The 27,336-nt window shown below is 37.6% G+C and overlaps 2 protein-coding genes across 4 annotated transcripts; one reads left to right on the forward strand and one right to left on the reverse strand.

Moving 5' to 3' along the window:
- On the forward strand, positions 1 to 21,228 carry mcf2b (MCF.2 cell line derived transforming sequence b). Its single transcript, XM_079860934.1, has 27 exons — positions 1 to 352; positions 1,302 to 1,421; positions 1,743 to 1,859; positions 2,129 to 2,278; positions 2,505 to 2,629; positions 2,936 to 3,050; positions 3,845 to 3,964; positions 4,737 to 4,928; positions 5,018 to 5,209; positions 5,333 to 5,504; positions 5,584 to 5,672; positions 5,775 to 5,860; positions 6,028 to 6,094; positions 7,465 to 7,580; positions 7,650 to 7,719; positions 8,694 to 8,786; positions 8,975 to 9,067; positions 9,145 to 9,270; positions 10,145 to 10,366; positions 10,758 to 10,850; positions 12,724 to 12,802; positions 12,901 to 12,952; positions 13,837 to 14,039; positions 14,266 to 14,372; positions 15,577 to 15,689; positions 18,285 to 18,399; positions 20,301 to 21,228. Exons 1-27 carry the CDS (start codon positions 302 to 304, stop codon positions 20,313 to 20,315), a joined length of 3,093 nt encoding a protein of 1,030 aa, XP_079717060.1. The 5' UTR covers positions 1 to 301; the 3' UTR covers positions 20,316 to 21,228.
- f9b (coagulation factor IXb) lies at positions 15,685 to 27,292 on the reverse strand. 3 transcript variants are annotated; one of them, XM_079860936.1, is made up of 9 exons: positions 25,918 to 26,245; positions 25,444 to 25,613; positions 25,329 to 25,353; positions 25,067 to 25,180; positions 24,305 to 24,439; positions 23,660 to 23,955; positions 23,369 to 23,492; positions 22,266 to 22,872; positions 15,685 to 16,800 (listed from the first exon to the last, which is right to left on the reverse strand). In XM_079860936.1, exons 1-8 carry the CDS (start codon positions 25,982 to 25,984, stop codon positions 22,283 to 22,285), a joined length of 1,521 nt encoding a protein of 506 aa, XP_079717062.1. In that variant the 5' UTR covers positions 25,985 to 26,245; the 3' UTR covers positions 15,685 to 16,800; positions 22,266 to 22,282. The 3 variants fall into 3 exon arrangements, with proteins under 3 accessions (XP_079717062.1, XP_079717063.1, XP_079717061.1); XM_079860937.1 differs by lacking the exons at positions 15,685 to 16,800; positions 25,918 to 26,245 and adding an exon at positions 27,215 to 27,292 and having other exon boundaries at positions 20,314 to 22,872; XM_079860935.1 differs by lacking the exon at positions 15,685 to 16,800 and having other exon boundaries at positions 20,314 to 22,872.
- Positions 27,293 to 27,336: the final 44 nt, after the last annotated feature.

Raw genomic sequence — 27,336 nt, forward strand, 5'->3', positions numbered from 1 at the left:
TAACTCGTGTCCCTCACCATCTATAACACTTGCAATATAATCCAATCAGGTCTGATTCGAGTAAATCACACAAAAATGTGGTTTCATGGATAGAGTTACGCGTAAGAGTGTCATTTTATAGGTGTGACAGTAATGAGCAGATAAGTGCGGTCAAGGTGTCGTCGCCACTGCAGCATCCGCTCTGCGACTGCTCGCTGCTTCTGCTGCTGCTCACAGTCCCGCAGACAAAGTGATGGAGGGAGGGAAGTTGTGAGGCTAAGAAGTGGGTCTACATCCCCACGAAACGGGCAAATTAGAAACAATGGCGGAGGCTAATCCACTCAGGGGACTGCCCCGGATCCAGAGGGCTGCGGTAAGATGGATTCTTCTCTGTTTTGGACCGGGTTTTTACTGCAGAACTGACACACACTATGCGGGCGCTGGGTGGGAGTCTATGCTTTATATAGAAACTATAAATTAGATCACGCGCGCGTTTGTACTGTTAACTGTTAGTTATTAGCCTACTGTGATCATTATTGCAGTCAGCACTGGTTTGTTTTACATTTGAATAGTTATGTGCAATGATCGCCACGTTTTTAAACACCTGACCACGCTTTTAACTCCATGTGTGGATTATGACTAACGCAATAATAATAGGCTACATTATAGACTTTTTTGGCTGTGCATGTGTTTTATTGCAACATTGTTAACATATGCACCATAAGTGTACATTTTAACCTCTGATGATTATGGAAGTCTAGCACAGCAATTTGAGTGAAAAGTGTGAGTGTCTCTGATGAAGTTTATTGATCATCAGTCTGTCAAAAAAGGAGAAGACAGACAGCCTACACTTTCTTGTCAGCATTAGTAGGGTAACAGTCAACAAATTCAGCCTTGGATTTCCACTGACATTGATTGTCTTCATAGGGTCTGAAAAAAGTGCATAGTAGTTGCTTGTAGTCAGACTGAATTTCCTGCTTTAATCAGCAAGAAATGTGTTACAGAAAGCAATTGTTTCACATTTTTTTTTGCTTTGTAAAGGCTCTAAAACACATTTTAATTCTAAATTGAGCTCTGTTCTTGATATTACTGTAACTTTTCTGTGATTACTTAATTACAATTTAAATATTTGCATCCACAGGGACATGTGGGTGTCTGACCTAGATTTCTATACATCTATGAACACATTAGAAGTGGGAGGATGATATACAAGCAGCCACATTGCTGTTTATGATTATATTACCATATTATTACTCTTTAAATCATCCTGAATTATGTGAAAGAAGTTGAACATGTACTGAAATATCACATGTCTTCTTCAGATGTCATTCCCTGGACATTTGCATTTAGTTCTAGTGCTGAGGCCCAAAACCCACTTTCAGACCACTGGAACAGACCTCGGTTTCCGCTTCAGTCAGGACGACTTTGCGCTCAAGATGCCGGTAAGAGCTGATGAGAATCCTCTGTGGTACAAAACAATAGGTTTTTTTATGTATAGTGATGAGATGCATACCTGAAGTCTTGAACAGCAAAACAAACATCAAGTTGTAACTATAATATTGAGACCAGTCATTCGTTTTAATCCCCACTCATTATGTGGGAAAACATTTGCATCTATTTTTATTCAATCTTTATTTAACAAGGCTGTTAAAAGGCCATTCCACCCTTACAAGGTTAGTCTGCTTAACGAATGGATTATTAATTGTATTTTATTAAATATAATGTGCTTAATTAATTCCCTAGCTATTTTCTGCCTTATTCAGATGATTATGCTGAGCTCCTTGTCAGACCTGCTTCGCTTCATTGATGAAAATCAGCTGAATACTGAGTTTGGTGGTAACCTGGAGCAATGCCATAGTGACTGGATAGTTCTGCGAACGGTAAGCTTTCTGATTTCAAGAAAGGAATGCTGTAACAAGAAATGCTCACAAAATGGAATTAAATTGCAAAATCGCATAGTATGTGTCATTATTTAATGCTGATAAGAGAAATATATCACTTACTAAAGGATATCTGTTTACTTCCTATTAATTCATTTAGATTTGCAACTATAAATATATTTATATCTGATTTTAGATAAGGAGGCTTTGAACTGTGTTTGCAATAACTGCTGAGTAATACATATTTCTGTCTGTGCTGCCTCCTCCAGGCTATAGAGAGTTTTGCAGTGACAGTGAAGGAGATCGCTCAACTACTGCAGACATTCGGCACAGAGTTGTCTGAGATTGAGCTGCCTGATGAAGCCAGTGGCATTGAGTACCTACTCAGATCACACACTGACAAATACAGGCAGATGAAGGTATGGAGATGAGTCTCACAATTGAGTGGGCCTATTGTGCACATAAACAGTGGGGTGAATCCCAGACTTTCAATGTGGTTTCAGACTTGGGAAATATATTAAATATAAAACACAATGACTGGGGAACTGTGGTTGCTAACACATAAAAAAGTTTTAATAATGGAAAAAAATGAATAATTATTTAAGTTATGGTTGAATAAGACATATGATTTGAAAATTACTACAGGATGACATTAGGTCAGTTATGAGGGATGGACGTCAGCTGCTCTCAAACCTCGAGGCCTCAAAAGCAATGGAAGGTGCTGCAGCTGAAGACAGAGACATCAGCCAAGACAAAGAAAGAGTGCAGAGGTAGCCTTCATACAGTATTACTCACCACCAGCAGAGTAAGTAAATCATTGTCAGCTCTTTCGGGTTGCTGAATAACTCTCCAAGGAGTATTTATGTTTGTCAGGTAATCAAAATCATGCAGTCTTTATTGCCTCTTTTAATTTTTATCCTCCTAGTATTGGATTGGTTGATGCCCATTCAACTTCCTCTAGTTCACAATGTATTTTTGTGCCAATCATCAAAATGAACTTCAGCTTAGGCTCTTTGTGTAAAATTCAGGTAGGCTCTTTGTGTAAAAAATCATCATGTTCCATTTATTTATTGCAGGCTTGTGGCACAGTTACGGGACATGGAAATGGCTTTTGATGGCTTTTTTGAGAAGCACCACCTAAAGCTTCAACAATACCTTCAACTCCTCCAATACGAGCTGAGCTTCCATGAGGTACAGACCAGTGTTGGAGTAATGAGCTAAAAGTGTACCAACTTAACTACTTTAACAACACTGCTTTTGTAGTAACAAGCTTTTCCAACTATTCACGGTAAAGCACAACCAAATGCAACATCGCTGTTTTGAATGTCATTGTACTTCGCATGCTAGAGTTGTTGTAGTAGAGCACATTTGTGAGTCTGCTCAAGCTGTCGTATTTGTCTTTTCATATGCAATACAGTACGTAACACAAATGCAATAGCATGTCACTCTGTATGCATCTTACAACAGTTCCCACACGAGCGATTTATAGATTATCATGACAGAATATGCTAACTAAAGACTTGAAGATAGTTAACTCCACATCAGCAACATAAATTCATCAACTAACCATTCAGAAAAGCAAACAGATGTTTTAGTTTTTGGCAGAGTATTGAGGCAAGAGTTATACATGCTCCGCCCTCTTCTTCTGCAGCTCATTTGCATTTAAAGATACATGCACGAAAACAGCATGTTTTTCCTTCCTCTCAAAAATGATACATGGTATAATAAATGATCTGTGGGGTAGTTTGAGCTGAAACTTCACAGACACATTCTGGGGACAACTGAGACTTATATTATATCTTGTAAAAAGGGCATAATAGGTCACCTTTAACAGCTGTGGAAAAATCCATTTAAACATCTTTTGTAATTATACCAATGCCAAAATCCTCTATAATATTTTTGTGAAAATCTTGAATGAATGCAATATGAAATATTGATCTTAAATGCATTTTTTTTTAAAATAATTATTTTGTCTTTGTGAATAGATGGAGGCCATTCTGGAGAAACTCAGTATGCAGGAGAAAGCAATTGCATCTGTGGGGACAACAGTGGCCCAGACGGAGCAGCTGCTCAAAGACCTCGAGATGCTGGATACCACAGCAGAGGTTTATAATTTTAATGATTACAATATGTGACCTCTTCTTTTTTTTTTTAACTAGTAAACATTCATAGAAAATGAAAATAAACCTTTTTGAGACTGTGCTTCAGTTTAAATGCATCGCACACCACAAATGTTGACTGATGCTGATGTTGAGAGCTGATAAGGTGAAACATCTTTTGACCTGTATTTTAAAGGAACCATATGTAAGATTAATCATAAAATGGCCCTGATATGTCACTAGACATTAAGAAATCATGTTCATTTCAAATACTTATATCACTGACAACAGTAGTCCGGCCAGGATATTGTCATTTAATAGTGAAGTTGCAGCCCTCAACTGATGTTGATGTTGTCATGTTGTGTTTTGGCCTGATGCTCCACCCTCCACCTATCTACCAATCACGAAGTCAGTAGTGTTTCGGCATCCGGGTTGCCAGCTCTGCTCTAGTTACCACAGCTGCTACAAACGTGTGGGATAAAAAATGTCTAACGTTACGAAACCTAAAAGACCTCGGTATGATTCCGAAATACGTCGTGACAAAGTCTGAAATAAAACAAGGATTTGTATAGGAGATGCCTTTGAAAGATGGAGGCGGCTGAAAACGGAGAAGAATTTGAAGACAGACGCCAACCTCGAGTCAGGGGGAGGGGGGAGGGGATACACCGCTCTATAGTGATTTGAAAGTGATTGCAGTACCAGTTTTGGCCACAATCTTACATACGGTTCCTTTAACTGATACACAAGTGTTTGATTAATAGCTCTGTTGTTCTTGCAGGATGAAATGGGCCGTGCTCAGATTATTATTCTACATGGGCACCAGCTTGCAACAAGTCATCACTACGCTCTTGCCCTAATAGTTCAGCGCTGCAATGAACTGAGGCATCACTGTGACACTCTCACAACAGCACTGCGTGCCAAGCGGGCATCTCTCACACGCATACGGGACCTGCTGTTGCGGTTGGAGGAGGTATTAAATGCAAATGCAAGAACCTTGGAATACTGTATATGCACTTTATGTAAAGCACATACAGACTTTGCATATCTCTGTATGGGCAGACTGTGCGTTGGTGTGATGAGGGGGCCTATTTGATGGCTAACCAGCTGCTGGATAAGTTTCAGTCCAAAGAGGGGGCGCAGGTAGCCCTGCGGGATATTGAGAAACTGATGGAGACAGCGCCTTCAGTTCTGCAGTCTAACCCGGGCTTCCTCAGTCTGGAGTTTGAGGCAATACTCACACCACAGCTGCAGGTACTGACACACATAGAGCACAAATATACCCTTTGAGACCAGTAGTGAAAATGTCCCTCTTTCTATAATTTTCTATTGATCAAGTGCCTATTTTAAGTTCACCCCCTTTTGCTTTCATGCTAGTCTCAGATAGAGGCTGTCACAGAGAAGGTATCAACAGTACAGGGAATGATCCAGAGCAGACAGGCCTGTCTGAGAAAACTGGCTGATATTCAGGCCAGACCCATCCAGCTTGTCGCTCCAAGGCCCGAGAACTCGCCACGCTGCAAATCCCCTCTGTTCTCTCCTAAACACAGTATGTTTATCTATTTCAACTGCATTCGCTCATGGTGAACAATTGCCATCGGTCTGACTGTATCCTGTCTTTTTCTAAGGTTTTGATGTGAACTCCAGTTTAAGGTTTTCTTTTGATCTTGCACTCCCTGGTAAAAGGGCCTCACGGAAAGGTCCCAGCACAAAGAAGGTTTGGCTGACCGTCCTTGTTCGTCTCTAAATCATACAAAGCGCACCGGTTGTACTCGTTGCTGACAGCTTTAGGAACTTTTTCCTGGTTCTTGTACTGTAGATAGAGGTGATGCACGACTACGAGGAGAACCGCAGCTGTCTGTCCTATGGCCCCGATGGAGTTGAGAACCCTGACCAGTACAAACGGTGAGCATTTATGCAATATCTTGACAAAAATATATGTTCACGAATCATGAATTCCTTCTGAAGCTCCTCTTTTTGTCTGTCTCTCACCAGTCTCTTTCCCTTTCTGTCCTCATCTCTTTCTTCCCCTCTCTCCTTTATTACTGCCCATGCATCCCTCGCCTCTACAGTCACGTAATGAAGGAGCTGATTGAGACGGAGAGAATCTACGTGGAGGAGCTGCTGTCTGTTTTGCTGGTAATGTCTTGACCAAATGACCTTTAAATAATTGTTCTCCCACATCCAATTTGCCTAACAGCTGTGATATAGTTGATGAGCTTTGGATGCAATCATTTTGAATTCACATCTTTCCTTTCACACTGTAGTTTATAGTGTCATGGTGAGTCAGAGCCGGGTCACGTACATGCACGTTTTTCTGATGTTTTCTGTACAACCATTGGTAGAGAGACTGCCATATAAAAAGAAAGTTAACTGTGATGGCTCAATTGGCACAATGGTTAAGGGTGCAACAGAAATGAAAAGTGTACTATTAGAGTGTAAGGGGATTTACAGTCAAGACCCAGAGCCAAAAATTATTAATTAAGACAAGAGTCAGAATTATAATAAATTAAAGAAACGTTTTACTGAAGATAGTTTGCAGTTTCATCAGCAGAACTCAGCTTCAAGACTCAATGGAGTTTGTACGCCACCCCAATTACAGTTACAAAGATCACAGCAGTTATACCCTTCACCAAGGTCTAAGCTACGTCCTTGCTTCAGGTTGAATGATTCTGATTGGCTAAAAGATAGATAAACATAGTAATTTTCCACACATATACAGATAGACTGAGGTATATCTCCATGTATTATGCAGCTGACACTCGGACCCTGAAGTTAGGCACGTCATGACCTTTAAGGTCACAGATTTGGGTTGCTGAGCTCCAGCATGTCCAGAACAACAACTCAGTCAATCTCCAATAATGCCAGTGGTTCCTTAACCTGCAACCAAATAGACTAACACACACACCGACATACAGCTTTTCCCAGGTTGGATTTGGCCAAGCTCTAACTATAAACAGGAGAGTCTTCTCAAAACATCAAGATAATACTCTTTCTCTCAAAGAGAGGATATAACTGGAAAGTTAAGCTTTAACTGAGAAATGGTCCCTTAAACTTTAGACTTCAATGACCATAGTTGTCAGGGTACCCTAGAAAAACAGATGTATGTTTTGACATGTTAAAGACCTTTCTCAAACAAAATATCTTCCCATATTTCATTTCTGGAAGCCGGGCTAAATGTGCAAGCACTGCATTCCTGACATCCGCTTCAGTCACCTCTCAGATATTTAATACAGACTTTAGAGAATACGTGAAAAGAACATTTCAGCAAGCAATCACACTGGTAACTTTTATAACAAAGTAAAATCTCACAAGCCTAGAGATATCAACTCATTTGATATTTAGAAGGAAAAATATTGATTAATACCTTGATTATAATCACTCATTAGATATACCTTTAAGCAGCAATAGATTCCAGATTTTCACCTTCAAGAGCTAATAAATTATTTTTTTCATATATTCATATATTATTCGAAATTCATATATTTTTTCCTGTTCTTGGGTGAAAGGGTTATAGGGCGGAGATGGATAACCCATCTCTCTCTAATATACTGCCATCTGTACTGCGAAACAAGAAAGAAGAGCTGTTTGGAAATCTGCCTGAGATCTATAAATTCCACAGCAGGTGAGAAATATGCCCACACACATGGATAAATAAACACACATTTATGCTGATCCTGTCTTTGTTATGCAGGATATTCCTGCAGGACCTCGAGAGCTGCTTAGAGTCACCAGAGAGAGTGGGAGCACGCTTTCTGGAAAGGGTGAGAAATTCTGTGTCATATCTATGTAAAGGCATTTCACCTAAGTGCTTTTTCTTTGACATTACTATTCATCAAAGAATCCTGAAGAAAAAAGTATCACATTTTTCACAAAAATATTAAGCAGTGCAACATTGATAATAATAAGAAAGATTTCTTGAGCAACAAATCAGCATATTAGAATGATTTCTGAAGGATCATGTGACACTGAAGACTGGAGTAGCGATGCTGAACATCCCAGGAATAAATTACATTTTGAAATATATTGAAACTTTTATTATTAATATTACAATGTAACTGATTACTGTTTTTACTGTACTTTGATCAAATACATGCAGGCATTAGACTATACACACACACACACACACACACACACACACACTGTAAATATAATTCAACAAATCTATGTATCTTTAATGACATATCATAAAGTATGAACAATTGGTCAGTAATGATACTGACACAAAACACATTCATTTTGATATGGACATGACTGGAAATAATGATAACTTGCTGTTTAGTAAGTGAGTTATACAGTACGTTGATTCAGTCACACTGACTGCAACTATTTTTTTTTAACTGTTTATTAAAAGAACCTGCTCAAAAGAGTAATTCACGGTTGACTTAAACTACACCAGTCATGCTGTATATCTTTGATTCACTAAAAAGAACCGACTCGTAAGAATCATTGGTTCGCAAATTGTTTGTTCGTGACTAGACTGGTCACGTTGGACGTTGTTTTTGCATGCAGGCTCTGGTGACATCTCAACAGAAAGACATTTTTTGCCATCAATTTTTGGTACACTGCCTTTTATTGCATCTCATTCAATAGACTGTGAACTCACATTCACAATTCAGGTAAATATGATTTATTCTGCTGCGGTGCTGAAGATTCAGTAGTGACGCCTTAGAAAAGTAGTATAGGAACCACTGATATATACCCTGTAACAGTTCTCTTGTAATGATTTTTTTTGCAGAAAGAAAATTTTCAGGTCTACGAGCGCTACTGCCATAACAAACCTCGCTCAGATGCCCTATGGAGGCTGTGTTCTGATTCAGTCTTCATCCAGGTATTGATATGGATTTTTTTTTTGGAATGAACACAACCATTCAATAACAATTGATTAAAATTATTACAATAAACAGCACTCACAGATATCTATAGGCATGGATAGTAATTAGTGGGATGGTTTATATATCCTGTGATGAATTTTAAATCTTTTATTTTACTAATTTTATTTTCTGTTTTCTTATTTAGGAGTGCAAAAGGAAGCTGGATCATAAACTAGGGCTGGACTCATATTTGCTGAAACCTGTTCAACGTTTAACCAAGTACCAGCTTCTTCTGAAGGTACCAAAACAAACCAAATCCAAAATTCCACATTTCCCCCAGTATTTTCACTAAGTGCTTCCTTTCTCTTTGATTAGGAACTACTAAAGCACAGCTCAAACTCACAGTATGCATCTGAGCTGCAGGGGGCTCTAAATGCCATGCTGGATCTCCTCAAGTCCGTCAATGACTCCATGCATCAAATTGCCATCACAGGTTATGAGGTGCGGCCAACAAATGAGAATGGAGACAGGCGGATTATTAAAGTGCGCCTATTATGCTATTTTAAAGGTTCCTAATTTTGTTTTGAAGGTCTCCAACAATATGTTTACATGCATCCAAGGTCAAAAAACAGGATCACCTTTTTTCTCACAGTGTCTGAAATGGTTTGATCAAGGATTCTGTCTTTGTACTCCTGCCTTTCTGCGAGCCTACTCTGCTCAGCCTCTGATTGGTCAGATGGCTCAGTCTGTTGTGATTGGTCTTCCGCTTAAAGCGCGTGTCAGAAACGAAACGCCCATTACCATATATGAATTTCAGCTCCGGAGGCTTCCTCAGCACTGCATACTCAGTGATACAAACAGTAACGATGCTGTCGGTTTTACTGTAACAGTCTCATCCTTTGGAAGTGAAAAGCAGCATCTTCACGACATGTCAACAACCCGAACCAAACTCTTTCAGGCCTCTGCTACAACTAGTGTTTGAGGTCGGGTCAAAGTAGATGTTGTTTGCAGACGGCCATTGAAGACAACATGCTGGCATTATGCTCAGTTGTTACAAACCTACGTAGATTCAGGCAGGAAGTTTTAAGACTGGAATTCCTGACGACTCATTTCAGGCAGTTCAGAATCGGTTCTTTCTGTTGGGAGACAATAACTCAATTTATCGTGCGCTTTGATATTTGAAACATTCAGACCTTTTACATTCACCATGAAAGGTATTCGAAAAAGCATAATGGGGCATTTTAATGTTTAATGTTATCGTGACTGACAGTTGATGCAATATGTTTTTGTTATTAGAATATGGCCTGCAATTAACTTTCAAACGTGTTTCTATTTGCATTCCCTCATTTGTCTTTTACGTGTTCTTTGAATCCAGGGTGTATTGAGTGACCTGGGCCGCGTCCTTATGCAGGGCTCCTTCAACGTCTGGATCAACCATAGGAAAGGCCCAACGCGCATGAAGGACATAGCTCGCTTTAAACCCATGCAAAGGCATCTATTCCTTCACGAAAGAGCTCTGCTTTTCTGCAAGAAGAGAGAGGAGAATGGAGAGGGACATGATCGGACAGCCTCGTACAGCTTCAAACACTGCCTGATGGTGAGAGAGAGTGAGAGACCGACCTATTTGGCATTTAAATATTTAATTTGTCAGAATGCATGACTACTTTTGAATGACCATCAATGTAGAAAGATGATTTTGGCAGCCAGATGGTGCAGTTACAACATCCACCATGCAGCTAACCAGCCAACTTTGACCTACTTTCTACACTTAAACCAATTTTTGAGCTTGTTGTGTTGCACTGATGTTGGAGTTAAGCACCTATTTGTTTATTCCAGCCCTATTTTAAGTGTGCTCAAAACGATTTTTATGAAAGGGATTTTAGGCTTAACTCAAATTTCATTGGCAGTTTAAAAACCCACAAGGTTATTAAAATACTGCATTACTGAATTTCCAAGTGAGGTCTTTGACTCCTCTGTTTCATTTGCAGATGAGTGCTGTTGGTATCACAGAAAACGTCAAAGGGGATGTAAAGAAGTTTGAAATTTGGTACAACGGAAAAGAGGAGGTGTATGTTGTTCAGGTGAGTCATTTTATCAAGGTTAAAACTCCACAGAATGCAATGGATAAAAAGTTACAAGGGCCTCTGTCATCACTTATTAACGCCTCCTCAATACCTCCTCACAGTGAATGTTAATGTCAAGTCCTGAACGCAAATTTGTTTGTAGAACTTGCAGAACTAAATAATACTGTATGTGGGTTTTTAGATATACTGTACTTCAGAAGAACTAATTAGCCATTTTTTATTCAGATTTCATATACACTGCGGTCCAGAAATTGTGAAATCACATTTAAAGTATGGGATTCAAAAGATATTTGAAAACTGGAAATAAGTTAAAAAAAATTGGTTTTAATAAAAGGGGAAAAAAGAAAGAAAAGTATGTAGAAATGTATGATGTGTTTAGTTTAACTTATTACTGAAATCGTTGTGATGATTATATAGCTTGTAATAAAAAATAAATCAATAATAGAATAAAGTATTTAAAATATTATATTAAAAAATCAGAAAAGATATATAAATAATATAACATTATATATAAATACATACACTCACCTAAAGGATTATTAGGAACACCATACTAATACTGTGTTTGACCCCCTTTCGCCTTCAGAACTGCCTTAATTCTACGTGGCATTGATTCAACAAGGTGCTGAAAGCATTCTTTAGAAATGTTGGCCCATATTGACAGGATAGCATCTTGCAGTTGATGGAGATTTGTGGGATGCACATCCAGGGCACAAAGCTCCCGTTCCACCACATCCCAAAGATGCTCTATTGGGTTGAGATCTGGTGACTGTGGGGGCCATTTTAGTACAGTGAACTCATTGTCATGTTCAAGAACCAATTTGAAATGATTCGAGCTTTGTGACATGGTGCATTATCCTGCTGGAAGTAGCCATCAGAGGATGGGTACATGGTGGTCATAAAGGGATGGACATGGTCAGAAACAATGCTCAGGTAGGCCGTGGCATTTAAACGATGCCCAATTGGCACTAAGGGGCCTAAAGTGTGCCAAGAAAACATCCCCCACACCATTACACCACCACCACCAGCCTGCACAGTGGTAACAAGGCATGATGGATCCATGTTCTCATTCTGTTTACGCCAAATTCTGACTCTACCATCTGAATGTCTCAACAGAAATCGAGACTCATCAGACCAGGCAACATTTTTCCAGTCTTCAACTGTCCAATTTTGGTGAGCTCGTGCAAATTGTAGCCTCTTTTTCCTATTTGTAGTGGAGATGAGTGGTACCCGGTGGGGTCTTCTGCTGTTGTAGCCCATCCGCCTCAAGGTTGTGCGTGTTGTGGCTTCACAAATGCTTTGCTGCATACCTCGGTTGTAACGAGTGGTTATTTCAGTCAAAGTTGCTCTTCTATCAGCTTGAATCAGTCGGCCCATTCTCCTCTGACCTCTAGCAACAACAAGGCATTTTCGCCCACAGGACTGCCGCATACTGGATGTTTTTCCCTTTTCACACCATTCTTTGTAAACCCTAGAAATGGTTGTGCGTGAAAATCCCAGTAACTGAGCAGATTGTGAAATACTCAGACCGGCCCGTCTGGCACCAACAACCATGCCACGCTCAAAATTGCTTAAATCACCTTTCTTTCCCATTTTGACATTCAGTTTGGAGTTCAGGAGATTGTCTTGACCAGGACCACACCCCTAAATGCATTGAAGCAACTGCCATGTGATTGGTTGATTAGATAATTGCATTAATGAGAAATTGAACAGGTGTTCCTAATAATCCTTTAGGTGAGTGTATATATACAGTATAAAATATAGATTTTTAAATACATATTAAATAAGAAAAAAATATTAAATAAGAAAAACATTTGCTTGTAGGAAAGAAATTATCTGTATTTTGTAGCCTAATTGTTTTATTTTACAGGCTCCAACAGTAGATGTGAAGATTGCATGGCTCACTGAGATTAGAAAAATTCTCAACAATCAGCAAAAGATTGACAAAGGTTCCTACTTTGCATTGTTTCTGTTAATATCAGTTAATATCGGTCTTGATTAAATCAGTCGTGCTTGGTGGGTCAAACTCTGCCTTTCTCTTTCTCAGGTGATGCTCACTCGGATAGTGAGCAGTCATTATTTCCACCCTTGGGCGACAGGTGATCCTCACTGTATTCCCATAACCCCTCACATTGTTTTTGCTATCTCTTCTATAGCATGGATGTAAAATGTGTAAATCAACATTTGCATATGAAAGGATCTGAAACTTAGCACTTTAAACTTTTATCTTATGTAAATCACCTTCATTTCAGCCCATTTGCATGATGGATATAGTAATCTGTATCATACTGGCATGAAAAACACTCTTGATCTCCTCATTTCTGAAAACTACTCGATGGAAACATTGGGCTTGGACTTTGGAGAACCAAATGTAAAATGCTATTAGCAAATGACTGTTTAATAAGCATTATGAACTATTTTCAAACATTTAGTGTGAAGTTGAAGAAGTTCTAAGTAGCATTGAATCCTATTCATTCATCTAAATCTAGTTTAAATGTAATGTTAGTCTAGTCATGGGCTAATTAATTGGCTAATGTGCAAGTTTTGATTATTTTGATGTAACAATTACGATTAATTTTTGATGTAACAGACATATATATATACTTCACCCTAAATGAATGCAATGTATATTTGTAATAAATAATAATTGTGTATTTATATAAATAAGTTATTTGCAGCACATGGTACTTTATATTTGGTTTTTCAAAACAATTTATTTGAATGTCATGTTGTTCAACGGAACAGGATTGGAGTCAATATCATGTCAACTCAGCTATTATTGAATATTTACTGAAATTTAATTGACTGACTTGAAATTACACTCGCACCATTAAAACCGAGTTTACTAGCCATTTATTTTTACATGTTGGCAACTGACCGCAGTCCTGTTCAAGAATATCCTGTTTGTGACGACGTTTGATGGTTGTTGTTGTGTTTTTTTGATGCCCTTGTTTCTGTTCGGTTCATCGGTTGGTGGGGTCAGTGTGAGGCATATGTCCGTGTGCATGCCCTGGAGTTCCACACAGATCACTGGCTGCTCAGGTTGTTTTGATGTCCTTCCTCACAGCAAGCTCCAGGGGGCGTCCGTCAGCTCAGAAGAGGCCGATTCGGGCCGCGTGAGTCCGGTTCTGACAGACCCAGTCCTCGTTTCTCCACGTCCACGTCCCCTTCACAACAACCGTCGCAGTGAGTCAGAGGCCATTTGCATTGGAATTAAATCTGGTTGATAAGGCACAGAAAAATTTACTATGCTATCGAACTCAATGGGTTTTTGGAATGGGATTTTTAATGTAATATGTAAATTGTGGCACATTTATATGTATGAAATTGAATCACGTAATTGCAATGCATGAAAGATTTACAATCCATATGGTGGGAATGTCATTATGGTTTGGCTGGTTGTGGGTTGCAGGCTGGCCTGGGACTTCTCAGTCAGTGGACATCTGTGAGGGTCTGGAAGACTGGACCACTGACATCTCAAACATCTCCGACTCTGATGAAGAAGACGATGTTCTGCTGGTGAGCTTTGATCTTAAAGGCACAATATGTATCTTTTTTGCTTTAAAAATAACAAAAATCACTATATCTATGTTATATATTTTTTTTAGTTGTGTACTTACATTATCCGACTGTTTCCAACAACTTTCAAACCAGGAGAAATTTTAATTTAATTCGAAGACACGGCACGTTTCTTTATTTCCGTTTTGACGCAGTCAATGGCGTCATATCCGCGTTGTCCCTGGTTTCCGCTCGTACTGCCATGGTAACCAGAGCTCTGAACCAGAGCCCTCTGATAGTAACCAAGCCGACAGATGTGGACAATGTAGTTCGCAATGTCTATTTGCACGCTGTTGTTGTTTCGTTCAAACATTATGGACCATGGCAAGCAGACTTTGGATAAAAAAGGAGAACTAAAACGAGAATCAATATCAGCGCGGTGTTTTTGAGATGCCGAGAGCTCCCATAGACAGTATATAAACGAGAGCTCCACGTCCGAGACTTCGACCGCTCCTACATGTACTTTATTAAACAGGTGAGCACATTTACATAAAACTAATCAATGTTATATAGTTCAACAATGATAAAATGTTATAATATGATCTGTATGTTATTCTAATGTTGATCTAGCTTACTGCTAGTCTCATACAGACAAACTAACACATAGGCCTACATTTCAACACATTGAAATGCAGTTTAGTGTGATAGTGTAATGTTAGACCAAGTGAAACAGCGCTGCGTTACCTCACAAGTTTAATTTGTCTAATAAACTGACCTGTGAGTAGTAATTCTGCACTCGCGTGTAGTTCGGTAGAATGAAATGTCCATATTCCTTTTATATCCGCGGGACTCGCGCCGCGTGTGGAGCTGATAGCTGTCTCTTAGGAATCCCGAACTGCTTCATATCACAGTCATGATAAAAGCATCGATGTATTCAGTCATCCATAAACATTATTAGATCGGTCGGCTTGACGTTGACGACAAGATCCATAATTCTTAGCAAATGTTGCGTCATCAAACTACGCCTTTGTTATTGTAAGAGGTTAGCGACCCCTAGTGGTGAAAAAAATTACATAGTGTACGTTTAAGATCTCGCTCAGACTCACAGTTATTTGGGGAGAACTTTTAATTGTCTAATCAGGTTTCAACGATGAAGGATTTTGAGTTTATGTTGTCTAAATGATTTGCTTTAACCTTGTTTTATGCTGGTTTGCATGTTTTTTAGGTTCCTGGAAGGTATAGAGCAATGGTGGATCACTTAAAGTGCGGCAAGGATGACGTTATCGTGAAATGTGGTGATGTCATTCACGTGCTGCAGGAGAGTGCTATGGGGCTTTGGTGAGAGTCATTTTCCATTTTTAATTTTTAACTTTTCTTTCCTATTGTGACGTAAATCTGAGTGAAATGGCTTCTCAAACAAGAAAAAATGTAGGTCAGAGTAAGCCAGATAAGGTTGACGATTTCCAGCCCAAAAGCTCTCAAAAGCTCTGCAAAAATATTCACAGCCAAAAGAATGTGATATAATTCAATTGTCATGGCAACCAAGGTTTATGAGGACCATTTACCTCCTTGAAAACTAAATAATGATGACAAAATAAAATTATAAAAATGAATCAATTTCCCTGCCAGGAGAACAATACAACAGGAATGCGGATTAAGAAATTAACAAACTTTAACCCCTGCACACACACACCATAAAAGCCGAAAATGTGTCATTTGTGTTAAAAAAAATTAACAACAATAATATTAATGCACTTTCCTTTGTGATCCAAAAATAACTACAGTACGTCTCTCTTTAAGTGCACATTGTAGAACATAAAGCAGAGCTTTGAACAGTCAAAATGTATTAATCGTTGATTTAAATCTCTTTCAGCTTACGAGTCTAGACAGTTTAAAAGTTGCAGATGTCCTGGTCAGGCCAGTGTACACATGATGATGGACAAAACTAGTCCCATATTCGATTTCTCTCAGAGTTATGGTTATATTTAATATATTTAATTTATATTTATGGTTATATCTCCTACCACAGGTGTAATCCCACTCTTTACTGTTGGCTAGCTACAACTTAAGCAACTTTGAAATAGCAATTACTTGAATATACAGCTACAAGTTCAAAATCTGACCCCTTATTGAGCTAAAAACCCGTCACTCATGAATCATCACATCTGCCTGCTATCGCTCTTGATTGGCTAAAAGTGCAGGCTTAGCCGCAACATCAACACCAACCCAGATTTTGTCCTCCTGCCCAAACTAATTTTTACCCGCATAATCAAATACAAATCTGCCCAGTTGGGTGGAAATCTGCCCTATGTAGCAACGCTGAGAGGGTGGGACTTGATTCTGTCCATCGTGAATTGATTGGATGGTTGTGGTTTGCTATTGCTGTGATGTCATGTGAGTGATAGGTTGTCCCGCCCTTATGCATCATCAGAGAAGAGAAGAGATGTTGCTGCAAGAGGGAGGGAAGTTAATTGGTTAAAAAATTACATAGGCACATGAATTTAAAAAAAATTAATGATGTGTATGGATAAATAATTTAGAATAAATACTGTAATATTCCATAATAAAAACAAACAAACAAGAATTGTCCATTTTGATTTCATGGTGACTATTAGTGCACCAAAAAATATAAGCCATGGTCTGATGTTACAATTCTGGTCAATGTTGATAAGCTGATCATTTTCATGTTATTGTTTATAACTATTAAATGGGCAATATTAAAATACTATTTTGTCTAAATAAATAAAAACTAATTAAAAAACTAAACTTAAAATCAATAGTTTTAAATGCTACTTGTGAATTTAGGCATCACAACATTATAATGATTAGTATAAAATGGATATTCATTTTGAGATTACACTTAACAGTCTATAGGCTATACATAAATTGGACAATATATTAAAATCTTTTAATATCTTCCATTAAAGGAGAACTCCGGTCAATTTTAACATTGAGCTCATTTTTTTGTCAATTTGGAGTGCTGTCAGTACAGAGAACAACGACAAAAATCGGTGTTGCCTACACCGTGTTATCCTCTTTTTAAAATTTGCACCCTGTTGACTTCAATGGGGCAATATTTAAACCTGCTTTTAGCCTCTTAACATCCTTGATGTGTCATTACAAGTGCACAGGTCATGTGAGTGATTCCTTCAGAGTGAACACGAGTGAATCTGACTGCAGTAGACGTGAAAGAAATGGATAAAAATGATGTTATTTAAGCCAGCGCAAATACCTGTGTTTACATCCTGTTTTCGGTTGAAGTCCAAAGTAGTCGATTGTCGAGTTCACGCGCATAGGTTTAGTTACCTATGATCACGCGCGTGAACTCGGCAATCGACTACTTTGGACTTCAACCGAAAACAGGATGTAAACACAGGTATTTGCGCTGGCTTAAATAACATCATTTTTATACATATTTTTCACATCTACTGCAGTCAGATTCACTCGTGTTCACTCTGAAGGAATCACTCACATGACCTGTGCACTTGTAATGACACATCAAGGATGTAAAGAGGCTAAAAGTAGGTTTAAATATTGCCCTATTGAAGTCAACAGGGTGCAAATTTTAAAAAGAGGATAACACGGTGTAGGCAACACCGATTTTTGTCGTTGTTCTCTGTACTGACAGCACTCCAAATTGACAAAAAAATGAGCTCAATGTTAAAATTGACCGGAGTTCTCCTTTAACCGATATGGTACCAAATACTGATATATTGTGCATGAAACGCCACCAACACTTTCTTGCCTACTTAAGACTTAATAATTATTAACCCCCATTTATTTGGCTCCAAAATGCTGACATCATTTTGCATTATCTTCTGGAATATATATAACATTGATTCATTGCCCTCAGGACGAGAACGTATTAAATAATTCTGGATCAATAGTTACGCAACAAGCATCACTCTAATTAACATGCTGTAATTCCCACAGGCATGTTAAGAATTTGACTCGTGGAGGTGAAGGAAAACTCCCTGTAGATACACTTCTGAGAATGCTGGAAGATGCAGGCAGAAGTCCCTCCATTAGATCGGGCAGTGGACTTGTGGTGAGTGAACTGTACAGGCCTAATGATTTTTGTCTCCTCCTGCTTAGTGTAAGTGTAATTGATGTTGGAAACAGTACCTTTATCATTAACACTATACTCTAAAATGCAGCTTATACATAAATTAACGTTCATTAAAAATATGTTGAATATTTTATTTTAAAGGGGTCATGACATGCATTTTAATATTTTAATGTTTTTTGAGGTTCACTTTTAATGTTAATAAAGTTTTTTTGCCAAAAAACAAAACAAACAAACAAATATATATGTGGAAAACCGATTATATTCAACCTTCATTCTGACCCTCTTTCTGAAATTACCTGTTTTAAAGGGGCGGCTCCTTTAAAGCTAACGGCAACTGTTATGATTGGCTAACGTCATTGCATAGGAAACAGTACAAACGCCCAATCGCTATTGTATGTGAGTAAATGTTTTGAAAACATAACTGTCATCTACAGACAAAGCATTTTACTTATGGATGGTTTGTGATGCAGCTGCTGTCAGATCCAATACAGTTGGCTGCTTCATCTTTCAACAAAAGTTTCTTTGCGAACTCTCCATTACACTGGTGCCTCGTTTACAAAACAAACATATAAGTCTCCGACATGATCCAGTATGCCATTAAAATAAACCATCCAATTGTTTCCGATGCTGGCATCCATCTGAAGTCTGCATAGAGACGCAAATGAGCTGTTTACACTGGACGCGTCAAAGCGAACTTTCTTTCACTTTTCAAATTGCTTTCACTTTTCGTCTGTATACTGTATCCAGTGTAGACAGCGTCAGTAATTACAATGGGTTCTATTTGACACAACATGACACTCACATCCAGTGTAAGCAAATGTCAGCCGTTAAAAGGGGTGGTTTGATTATGATTTCACTTATCTAACTTTAGTTAGTGTGTAATGTTGCTGTTTGAGCATAAACAACATCTGCAAAGTTATGACGTTCAAAGTTCAAAGCAAAGGAAGATATTTTCTTTTAAAGAAATTGCTTTTTAAGAACTACAATAAATGGCTGGTAGGGACTACACAAGCTTCCTCCTGGGTTAGTGACATCACAAACCCTTAAATTTACATAAACCCCACCCCCGGGAACGCAATTTATAGATTATCATGACAGAATATGCTAATCAATGACTAGAAGATAACTACACATAAGCTACATAAATTCATCAACTAACCATTCAGAAACGTTGTCTTCATGTTGTCACTTCTTCTTGGGTCTCTCCATCACTGTCTGACTCCGGTTTGAACATAAAAATCTAAACGTTTTTGAAATTTTCAGTGCATGTCTGTGTGAGGTAAAAGGACACGAGCTGTTAAAGCTCCGCCCTCTGTGCCGGGAGCAGCAGCTCATTTGCATTTAAAGGGACAGACACAAAAACGGTGCGTTTTTGCTCACCCTCAAAAAGTGACAATTTTAACGTGCTATAAAAAATATCTGTGGGGTATTTTGAGCTAAAACTTCACATACACACTCTGGGGACATCAAATACTTATTTTACATCTTGTGAAAAGGGCATTATACCACCCCTTTAAGTGGCTGAATGCCAGTAGGCATGGTGTGATGATGTATAACTATTTGTCAATGTGTTGCTCTTGAGACAGTCATATGTATTTGCCCGTGTGACGTCACAGATCTCCCAATATCAAAACGAGCCGTTTTTTGCTTAATTAAATAAATGCTTTGTTTATAATGAGGAGGATGTTTTAAACTATGAAACTTGCATGATGTATTACTGGTACAAAGACCTCTCATATTTCAAAAGATGGAAGGCGAATTTCTCATGTCATGACCCCTTTAAAGAGACAAACTGATTCTTTTTATCAGACTTGAGCATACTGTGCTGTACTGCAGTTGATTTTTTTCTTTCTCTAAAACACTTCGGTGTTGTCTCATAGATACAGGAGATATAAACAGCAGGAAGCCCAGCAACACCTAAGTACATAAACCACATGTACAAAAAGCTCCCACCATGTGACAACCCTAAAGGCCATTACTGTCATTCAGGACTGAGCCCAGTCACGCCAAAACGACGCACACAAACAAACACAAAGTCAGGAGAAGAGCCGCCTAGTCAAGAGAAAGTTTCCATCTGCCATCAGTGGGGATTGTGGATTATGTCGGATTTAAAGACAAAAAGAGACACCACCTACAACAATACAGTGTGGAAATAAAAGGAGCTTTGCGAAGCACAAACTTTACACTGATCCACTTCATCCCTGGAAGGTACCATCACCATACTGTGCCATAACACATGATATGAAACATGTATTTGTGTAGTTAGCACAGTATTTAAGTGTATTTTAAAACAGGAAGGTTTATAGCATGGCGTGTACACTGACCTGTGAGAATAGCAAACTTTTTATCTCTCTCCTCAGATGGGTACAGTGGTTGGACACTTGTTTTAAAAAAGCCATTTAATGCTGGAATAGAGACCAGCGCTTGTGAATGAAAGATGAAAGCTCACATCAGTAACTAGTCTATGTGCCAAAACCTAACATTCCTTTTTCAAAGAGTATTAGGTTCTTTTTTTATTATTCTGACTTTGCTTTTGGCATCAGTATTTCAGAAATATCTCAGAGAAACGTGCAAGAAATAGTTTGGAGAGTAAGTGAGGTGAAAACTTATAAATCACTATTCAGCAATGTGATTGCTTTATTGCTTCATTGTTATGCTCCAAAACATGCTGCTCATCTTCAGATGATCCTGCGTTTATATTCATATTTACTTTAAGTCAGATTACAAATAGCTGTTCTGGGCTATTTAGCACATCTTTTTTGGTTTTCAAAGTATTTTTTACATGGGACTACTGTAGAAATGGCATAACTCATTTGTTAATATTTTGTTTTAAAATTCATTTTTCAGCACATTCACCATATTTGAGTTTTTGGTCATTGAAATAAAAAATGTGCTTGGTGGTATATAATCAAAATGCCCACTGTAAGCTTGTCCATTCCATTTTTCTTTTATTTTTTTTTTACTTTCTCCCTGTCCCTTCACTTGACTTTGTTAACCGCTTAGAAACCACTGAGGTGAATATGCAATATGTCATCTACTACGTTCAAAAGCTTGGGGTTTTAAATATTAAATTCATCCAATTCAACTGATTAAAAGTGGCAGTCAGGACATTGATAATGATTTATACTGTAAATAAATGTTGTTCTTTTGAACTTTCTATTCATCAAAGAATGTATCAATTAGAGTTTCACGGTTTCCACAAAGATATTAAGCAACCAGCACAACTGTTTTTAATACTGATAATAATAAGTAATGTTTCTTGAACAGCAAATCAGCATATTAGAATAATTTCATAAGCATATCTGAAGACTGGAGTAATTATGCTGTAAATTCAGTTTGGCCATCACAGGAATAAATTACATTTTAAAATATATTAAAACAGTTGATTTAAATTATAACAATATTTTACAATGTTACTATTTGTACGGTATTGACCAAATTAAAAAACAGCCTTGGTGAGCATAAGATGTCTTTCAAAAAATCTTACCGACCCCACACTTTTGAAAGGTAGTGTACACGTGCATGTCATAAAGTTAAAAGGGGGAAGAAGAAAAACAGATGTGGTCTGAATGAGTTTCATGTGTACTTCAGTTTGAAGGGCACGTCTTAAAGCCATACAGCCATAGGTGTATAATATGTACAGAGTTAGCAAGAAGAAAGTGGTACTGTATATCATGTATGAAAATAATTTCACTAGATGTACAAGCACAAAGTATAGGATGGTAAACTATATATTTTCTTGATTGTTACAGTATGTTTGTTGAATGATGACTAGTAAATATTATCTGTAGAAATGACTGTGAGCTCTAAATTATTCCAAATGTGTATTTTTCTTCAAAACAAACCTGGAAAATGGCCTCATCTAATTCAAACTGTGTTGACCATTACTGGACATTTGTCCTGTTCTGATCCCAGTGATGTTACTTATCCAGTTCATATATCTTGAGATGCGGGTGTAGATGCCATACTTTCCCTTTTTGGCGCACTCTTCACCCCAGCTGACGATGCCTGTGAGAAACCATGTGTTCTGATAGCGGGTGGCATGGGGTCCTCCGCTGTCTCCCTGACAGGAATCCTTGTGTACCGTACTGTAACCGGCACAGAACATGAAGCGGGAGATGGCGTCAGTGCTGCTGCTTTTGCACTCAGTCCGGTCCACGTAGGGGAGCTCTACTTTCTGAAGTGTTTTGGATTCGATGCCCCCGAACTGTAGTCTTCCCCAGCCGCTCACCAGGGAGTTTTGCGCGCTCTTGAGCAGGTTCTCTGTGAAGTCTTTAGAGCCCAGGCAGATGGGCAGGACGTAGTCTGAGAATTTAACGGGTCCCTTGAGCTTTAACAGGGCGATGTCATGATTGTAAAGACTGTGTTGAGAGTTGTAACGTGGATGGATATGGTACTCCGCTATGCCGTGGTCACTCTCTTTTCCCTCCTTCTTTGAGAAGTCATGTTCCCCTGAAGAAATATAGCAAATAATTTACAATATGCATGACATCACATCACCTTTGCCCTGAAAGACAAAACTGTTGATTGTTAAGAGTCTCTTAAATTAAATAAAAAGCAATGATAATAAATTAAATAATGATTTAATTATATATATATGTATATATATATACTGTATATACAGTACTGTATATATATATACGAGAAATAAAACAATAATAAATTAAATAATGATTTAATTATTGTTATATATATATATATATATATATATATATATATATATATATATATATATATATATGAGAAATAAAACAATAGTAAATTAATAATAATACATGGGTTAATAAAACAATATATAACATAGTGGTAGTAGTAGTAGTAGTAGAGGTAGTAAAAACAACAATAATAATGATTTTCTTGCTTTATATGTACAACTGCATATTAAAAATGTTTTTTTTTTCTATAACCAAATAGCAATAACAACAATGTGACAGTGTAGTTCTCTCACCCACTCTGATGAAGAAAGATCCCACCTTTCCTTCAACACAGTGGGCAGCTGTAATGACCCATTCTTCACTGAGAAGAGAGCCTCCACAAAATACAATCTTATTCACCTTTGCCAAAAAAACCACCTGCCAGAGAAAAGAATACATGTTTTTTATTATTATTTCCTCCACATAAGGTTCTGTTCTGTGGATTTTTCGACACAAACCAATGATTATGCCAGCCCTGCTTCATAAGACGAGGAGCAATCTCATGAATGTTTTATTTACACGCACACAATTCATCTCTTCAGTACCTGCCAGGGAATCTCCCCTGGTGTTGCCTCATTGCCTCCTACAATGCGATGGTCATTGTTTGTTGCATTTTTGATAGTTGGTTGAGTAGGAAAGAAAGCCCAGGAGGAGTTGTTGTCCAGTGTAGGTTGAAGTGTGCCAGTGCTATTCACTTCAGGGGCATCTGTAGGACTGGACTCTGTCATATTGTGTTCGGTTGTATTGACGAGATTTTGATTTCCATTCTCAGCACTGATAAGGGATCTTGAGTTAAGAGTTTCAGCAATAATCTTACTGAGACGTCCACATGGGTATTGCCCTATAAAAATGCAAGTAGATGAACCAAGAGCAAGATTTAAAAACAAAGATCATGACTTTACAATGAAGTTTTCTCCAAACTTTTATAATGGATCCCCATTCACCTCTTCTGCTTCTCAGCACAGACATGCATTAATCCACTTTCTAATCAACAAACCAACCCAAGCGTCTGCTAAAACATGCAATCAAATTCCTTTGAATGTAAATGGTATTCAAAATACACTACTGTAGATGAAAGGTCATACTGCACAGTAAAGCTTTGAGCTTGAAATACAGTATATGTCCCAGTGACAATACAGTGGCTTAATGCAGATAAATGGCATTTAATAATTGGGAATAGATTCCAGTACCTGTAGGTTCACATGCCCTGCTGTCCAGAGCCAATCTGTAACCCTCGGCACAGTCACACACTGCTCCATAAATTTTATCCACAGTGCAGAAGTGCATGCAGCCTCCATTATTTACATTACACTGTTTTGCCATCTCTGCACCACACCAACCCATGAAAAACAACATAAGGTTTAGCAGAGGAAGACCTTAAGATTAACTATAGCAGGTTAAGAATTTCTACTAACGAGATAAAAAGGTGTATATTTGTATACATTTTATGATGTTTTCTTTTAAATATATATCTGCATGTGTGTGTGTGTATATATATATATATATATATATATATATATATTCACTTTTTTAATATATATATATATATATATATATTTCTTTGTAAATAATTTTTTTTATTATATATATATACACATTTATATGTATGTATACTGTATGTATTATTCATATATATATATATATATATATATATTAAAAAACAAAATAAATGTAATTTATTTTAATAAACAAAATATCTAATTGAATTCAAGGTTTTTTAATATATATTAAAACACACACACACACACACACACACACACATATATATATATATATATACATATATATTTTTTATATTTATTTATTTTATTTTTTTAAATCAAAATAAACACTATAACTAAAACTATAAAATAAGACAAAATATTTTGGCATATTTGTTTATAAATTATGTTGTCTGAACTAGAAGATATAATGTCAAATCTTATAGATTATGAGCTCATCACGGATCTTACCTAACTCACAGTTCTTCCCACTAAAGCGTGCTGGACACCAGCAGGTGTATGTGCTCATACCATCCTCACATTTCCCACCATTCTGACAGGGATTCGACTCACACTGGTCTCCATCTGAAAGAGGAGAGGCCATGATCATTATATTATCAATACATTCTGTTATGTTAATGTAATGTAAAATTAACACACACTATGGACAAAATAAAGGATAGAAAGATACAAAAACTTTTTACATAGCACATACATCAACATTCGTACTCACCTATATAATTCCTCCAGAATTTCATCTGAAACAGAGTTTGGAAAGTTTTAAACTCATAAAGAGAGAGTCCTAAAAAAAAATGTTCTTAGGAGATAAATGTGTTTATGCTACTCACGGTTTGCTCCTGGTCTTCAAAGACCTCTCTGGCCTCCTCTAGAACGCAGCGCTCTTCAAAACATTCCCTTTCCAAGTTAGCCTTCATCATTAACTCCTCCAATCCTGTGTTATAGCGTTTTTGTCTCTTCAGAAGAGACCCCGCCAGCTCCCTCGGCAGAAACACTGAAGCTACATACGCAACAGAGACACACTGAGAAATCACAAACGCCAAGGTCTGTTTCTAGGGCACAGATGAAGTAGTCTACAAGCACCGAAGATTTAGCAAGAGAATGCTTTTTATGCTGAATTTGAACAGCTATTGAAGTCTGAGGCAAATACTTCATTTCAGTTCCACCATGATAGGAATGATTGCACAATTCATTTTTGGTTTCCTTTATGTTTTCTCACAACACAAAACATTAGAAGGCGTATGTTATATGATATATGATTTTCAGGAACATACATAAACAAGATTAGAATAATGTTAACATACCTTCAGACATTAGCCATGTTTCAAGCAGCAAAGTGCATATCAAAATAATGTGATAAATCTTCACCATTGTCTCTTTGATGATTTCCCTTCAGGCAGAAATCTTTCTCAGCAGTCAAAATACTTTCATGATCTATTCCAAAGTTCAGGACATAATCTGTTTGCACTTCATGCAAACAGATATCTCATCCGGTGGGTGTTTTTTGTTTTTTTTCAGTCTGCACCTGCAGTTGTGGGTAATTTTCCTTGCATTTTACCATGCAGTTTGTAGTGTCATGAGAAAGCATCCCAGTGTTTGAATAATGCATTTTGTCACACTTCAGACTTACATAAAAGTATGAAAACATAATATGTGGATTATATAGCCTAATCCCTGTGGATAATTATATTTGTATGGATAACCAATCACATTCCTGAGTCATCCCCCCCTTGCCTGCTGATTCAAAGAACTCGGTTCAGACTTGGGACCCAGCAAATATTGACAAGACTTGGCTGACTAACACTGGCCTCATAACTGACGTCCATGGCTGCTATTAAGAAACAACAAACACCGACATTATGTGCTAAGAGTTGAGATGTACTATTTTGGCATACAACTACACCTTCTATGGCATAAACTCTTTAGATGACCTACATGAATTTTTTTATGACAGTATCTTGTGCTAAACATATAAGAAACCGGACAGACCTAGTTTAAAAGTTTTAAATATTTATAGTGCTCATATCCGACAATCCAACTTTTTTAAAAAAAGAGCCTCATCTTTTTTATGTAACAGGATTTGTGACTTCTCTCTGGCAGTCAAACAGGAAGTTTAAACTACATAATTAATGCTGCTCTTGGATGGGTGAATGAAATGGGAATTAAGGCTTTCTGGAGGTCAACTAGTCAACTTTTTCTTTGGCATCTTAATAGATCATTCTAGGCATTCAATATGTAAAGATTTGATCTCACTCAAACAATATTTTCACTCCCTAGTTCTACCTTTTCAGGCGAACTCGATTTCTCAGCAGAAAACGATTTAGAAAATTAAACAGGATACTGAACATCCAATGGGATACTAATATAATTAGTTATTTATTTAGAAAATGAATGAATGAAATTAACTAATAGCCTACTTGGTAGCTAATGCCTCAACAATAATTGCATATTTTAACTACTTTTTACCAAATTAAGCAAGTGTAGCGTAAATGATAGCGAGCTAACGATAGGCCTAACGTTACCTGTTCAACTAATAGGCATTTTCGTTTGTTTGTTTTTTAATAGGTTAGGGTTAGGGTTAGGGTTAGGGTTAGGACCGACCTGTAGCTGCTCTTTAAACAAAACCAGCATGTCAATCAAAGAATACGGTGAGTTCAATTAATGAATGGTCTTGCGTAAATCTACGTAATGTTTGTCAACTCGAGAGCATTCTGACTCTCTTC

This window comes from Squalius cephalus (assembly GCF_949319135.1).
Source record: "Squalius cephalus genome assembly, chromosome: 24".
Taxonomy (NCBI): domain Eukaryota; kingdom Metazoa; phylum Chordata; class Actinopteri; order Cypriniformes; family Leuciscidae; genus Squalius; species Squalius cephalus.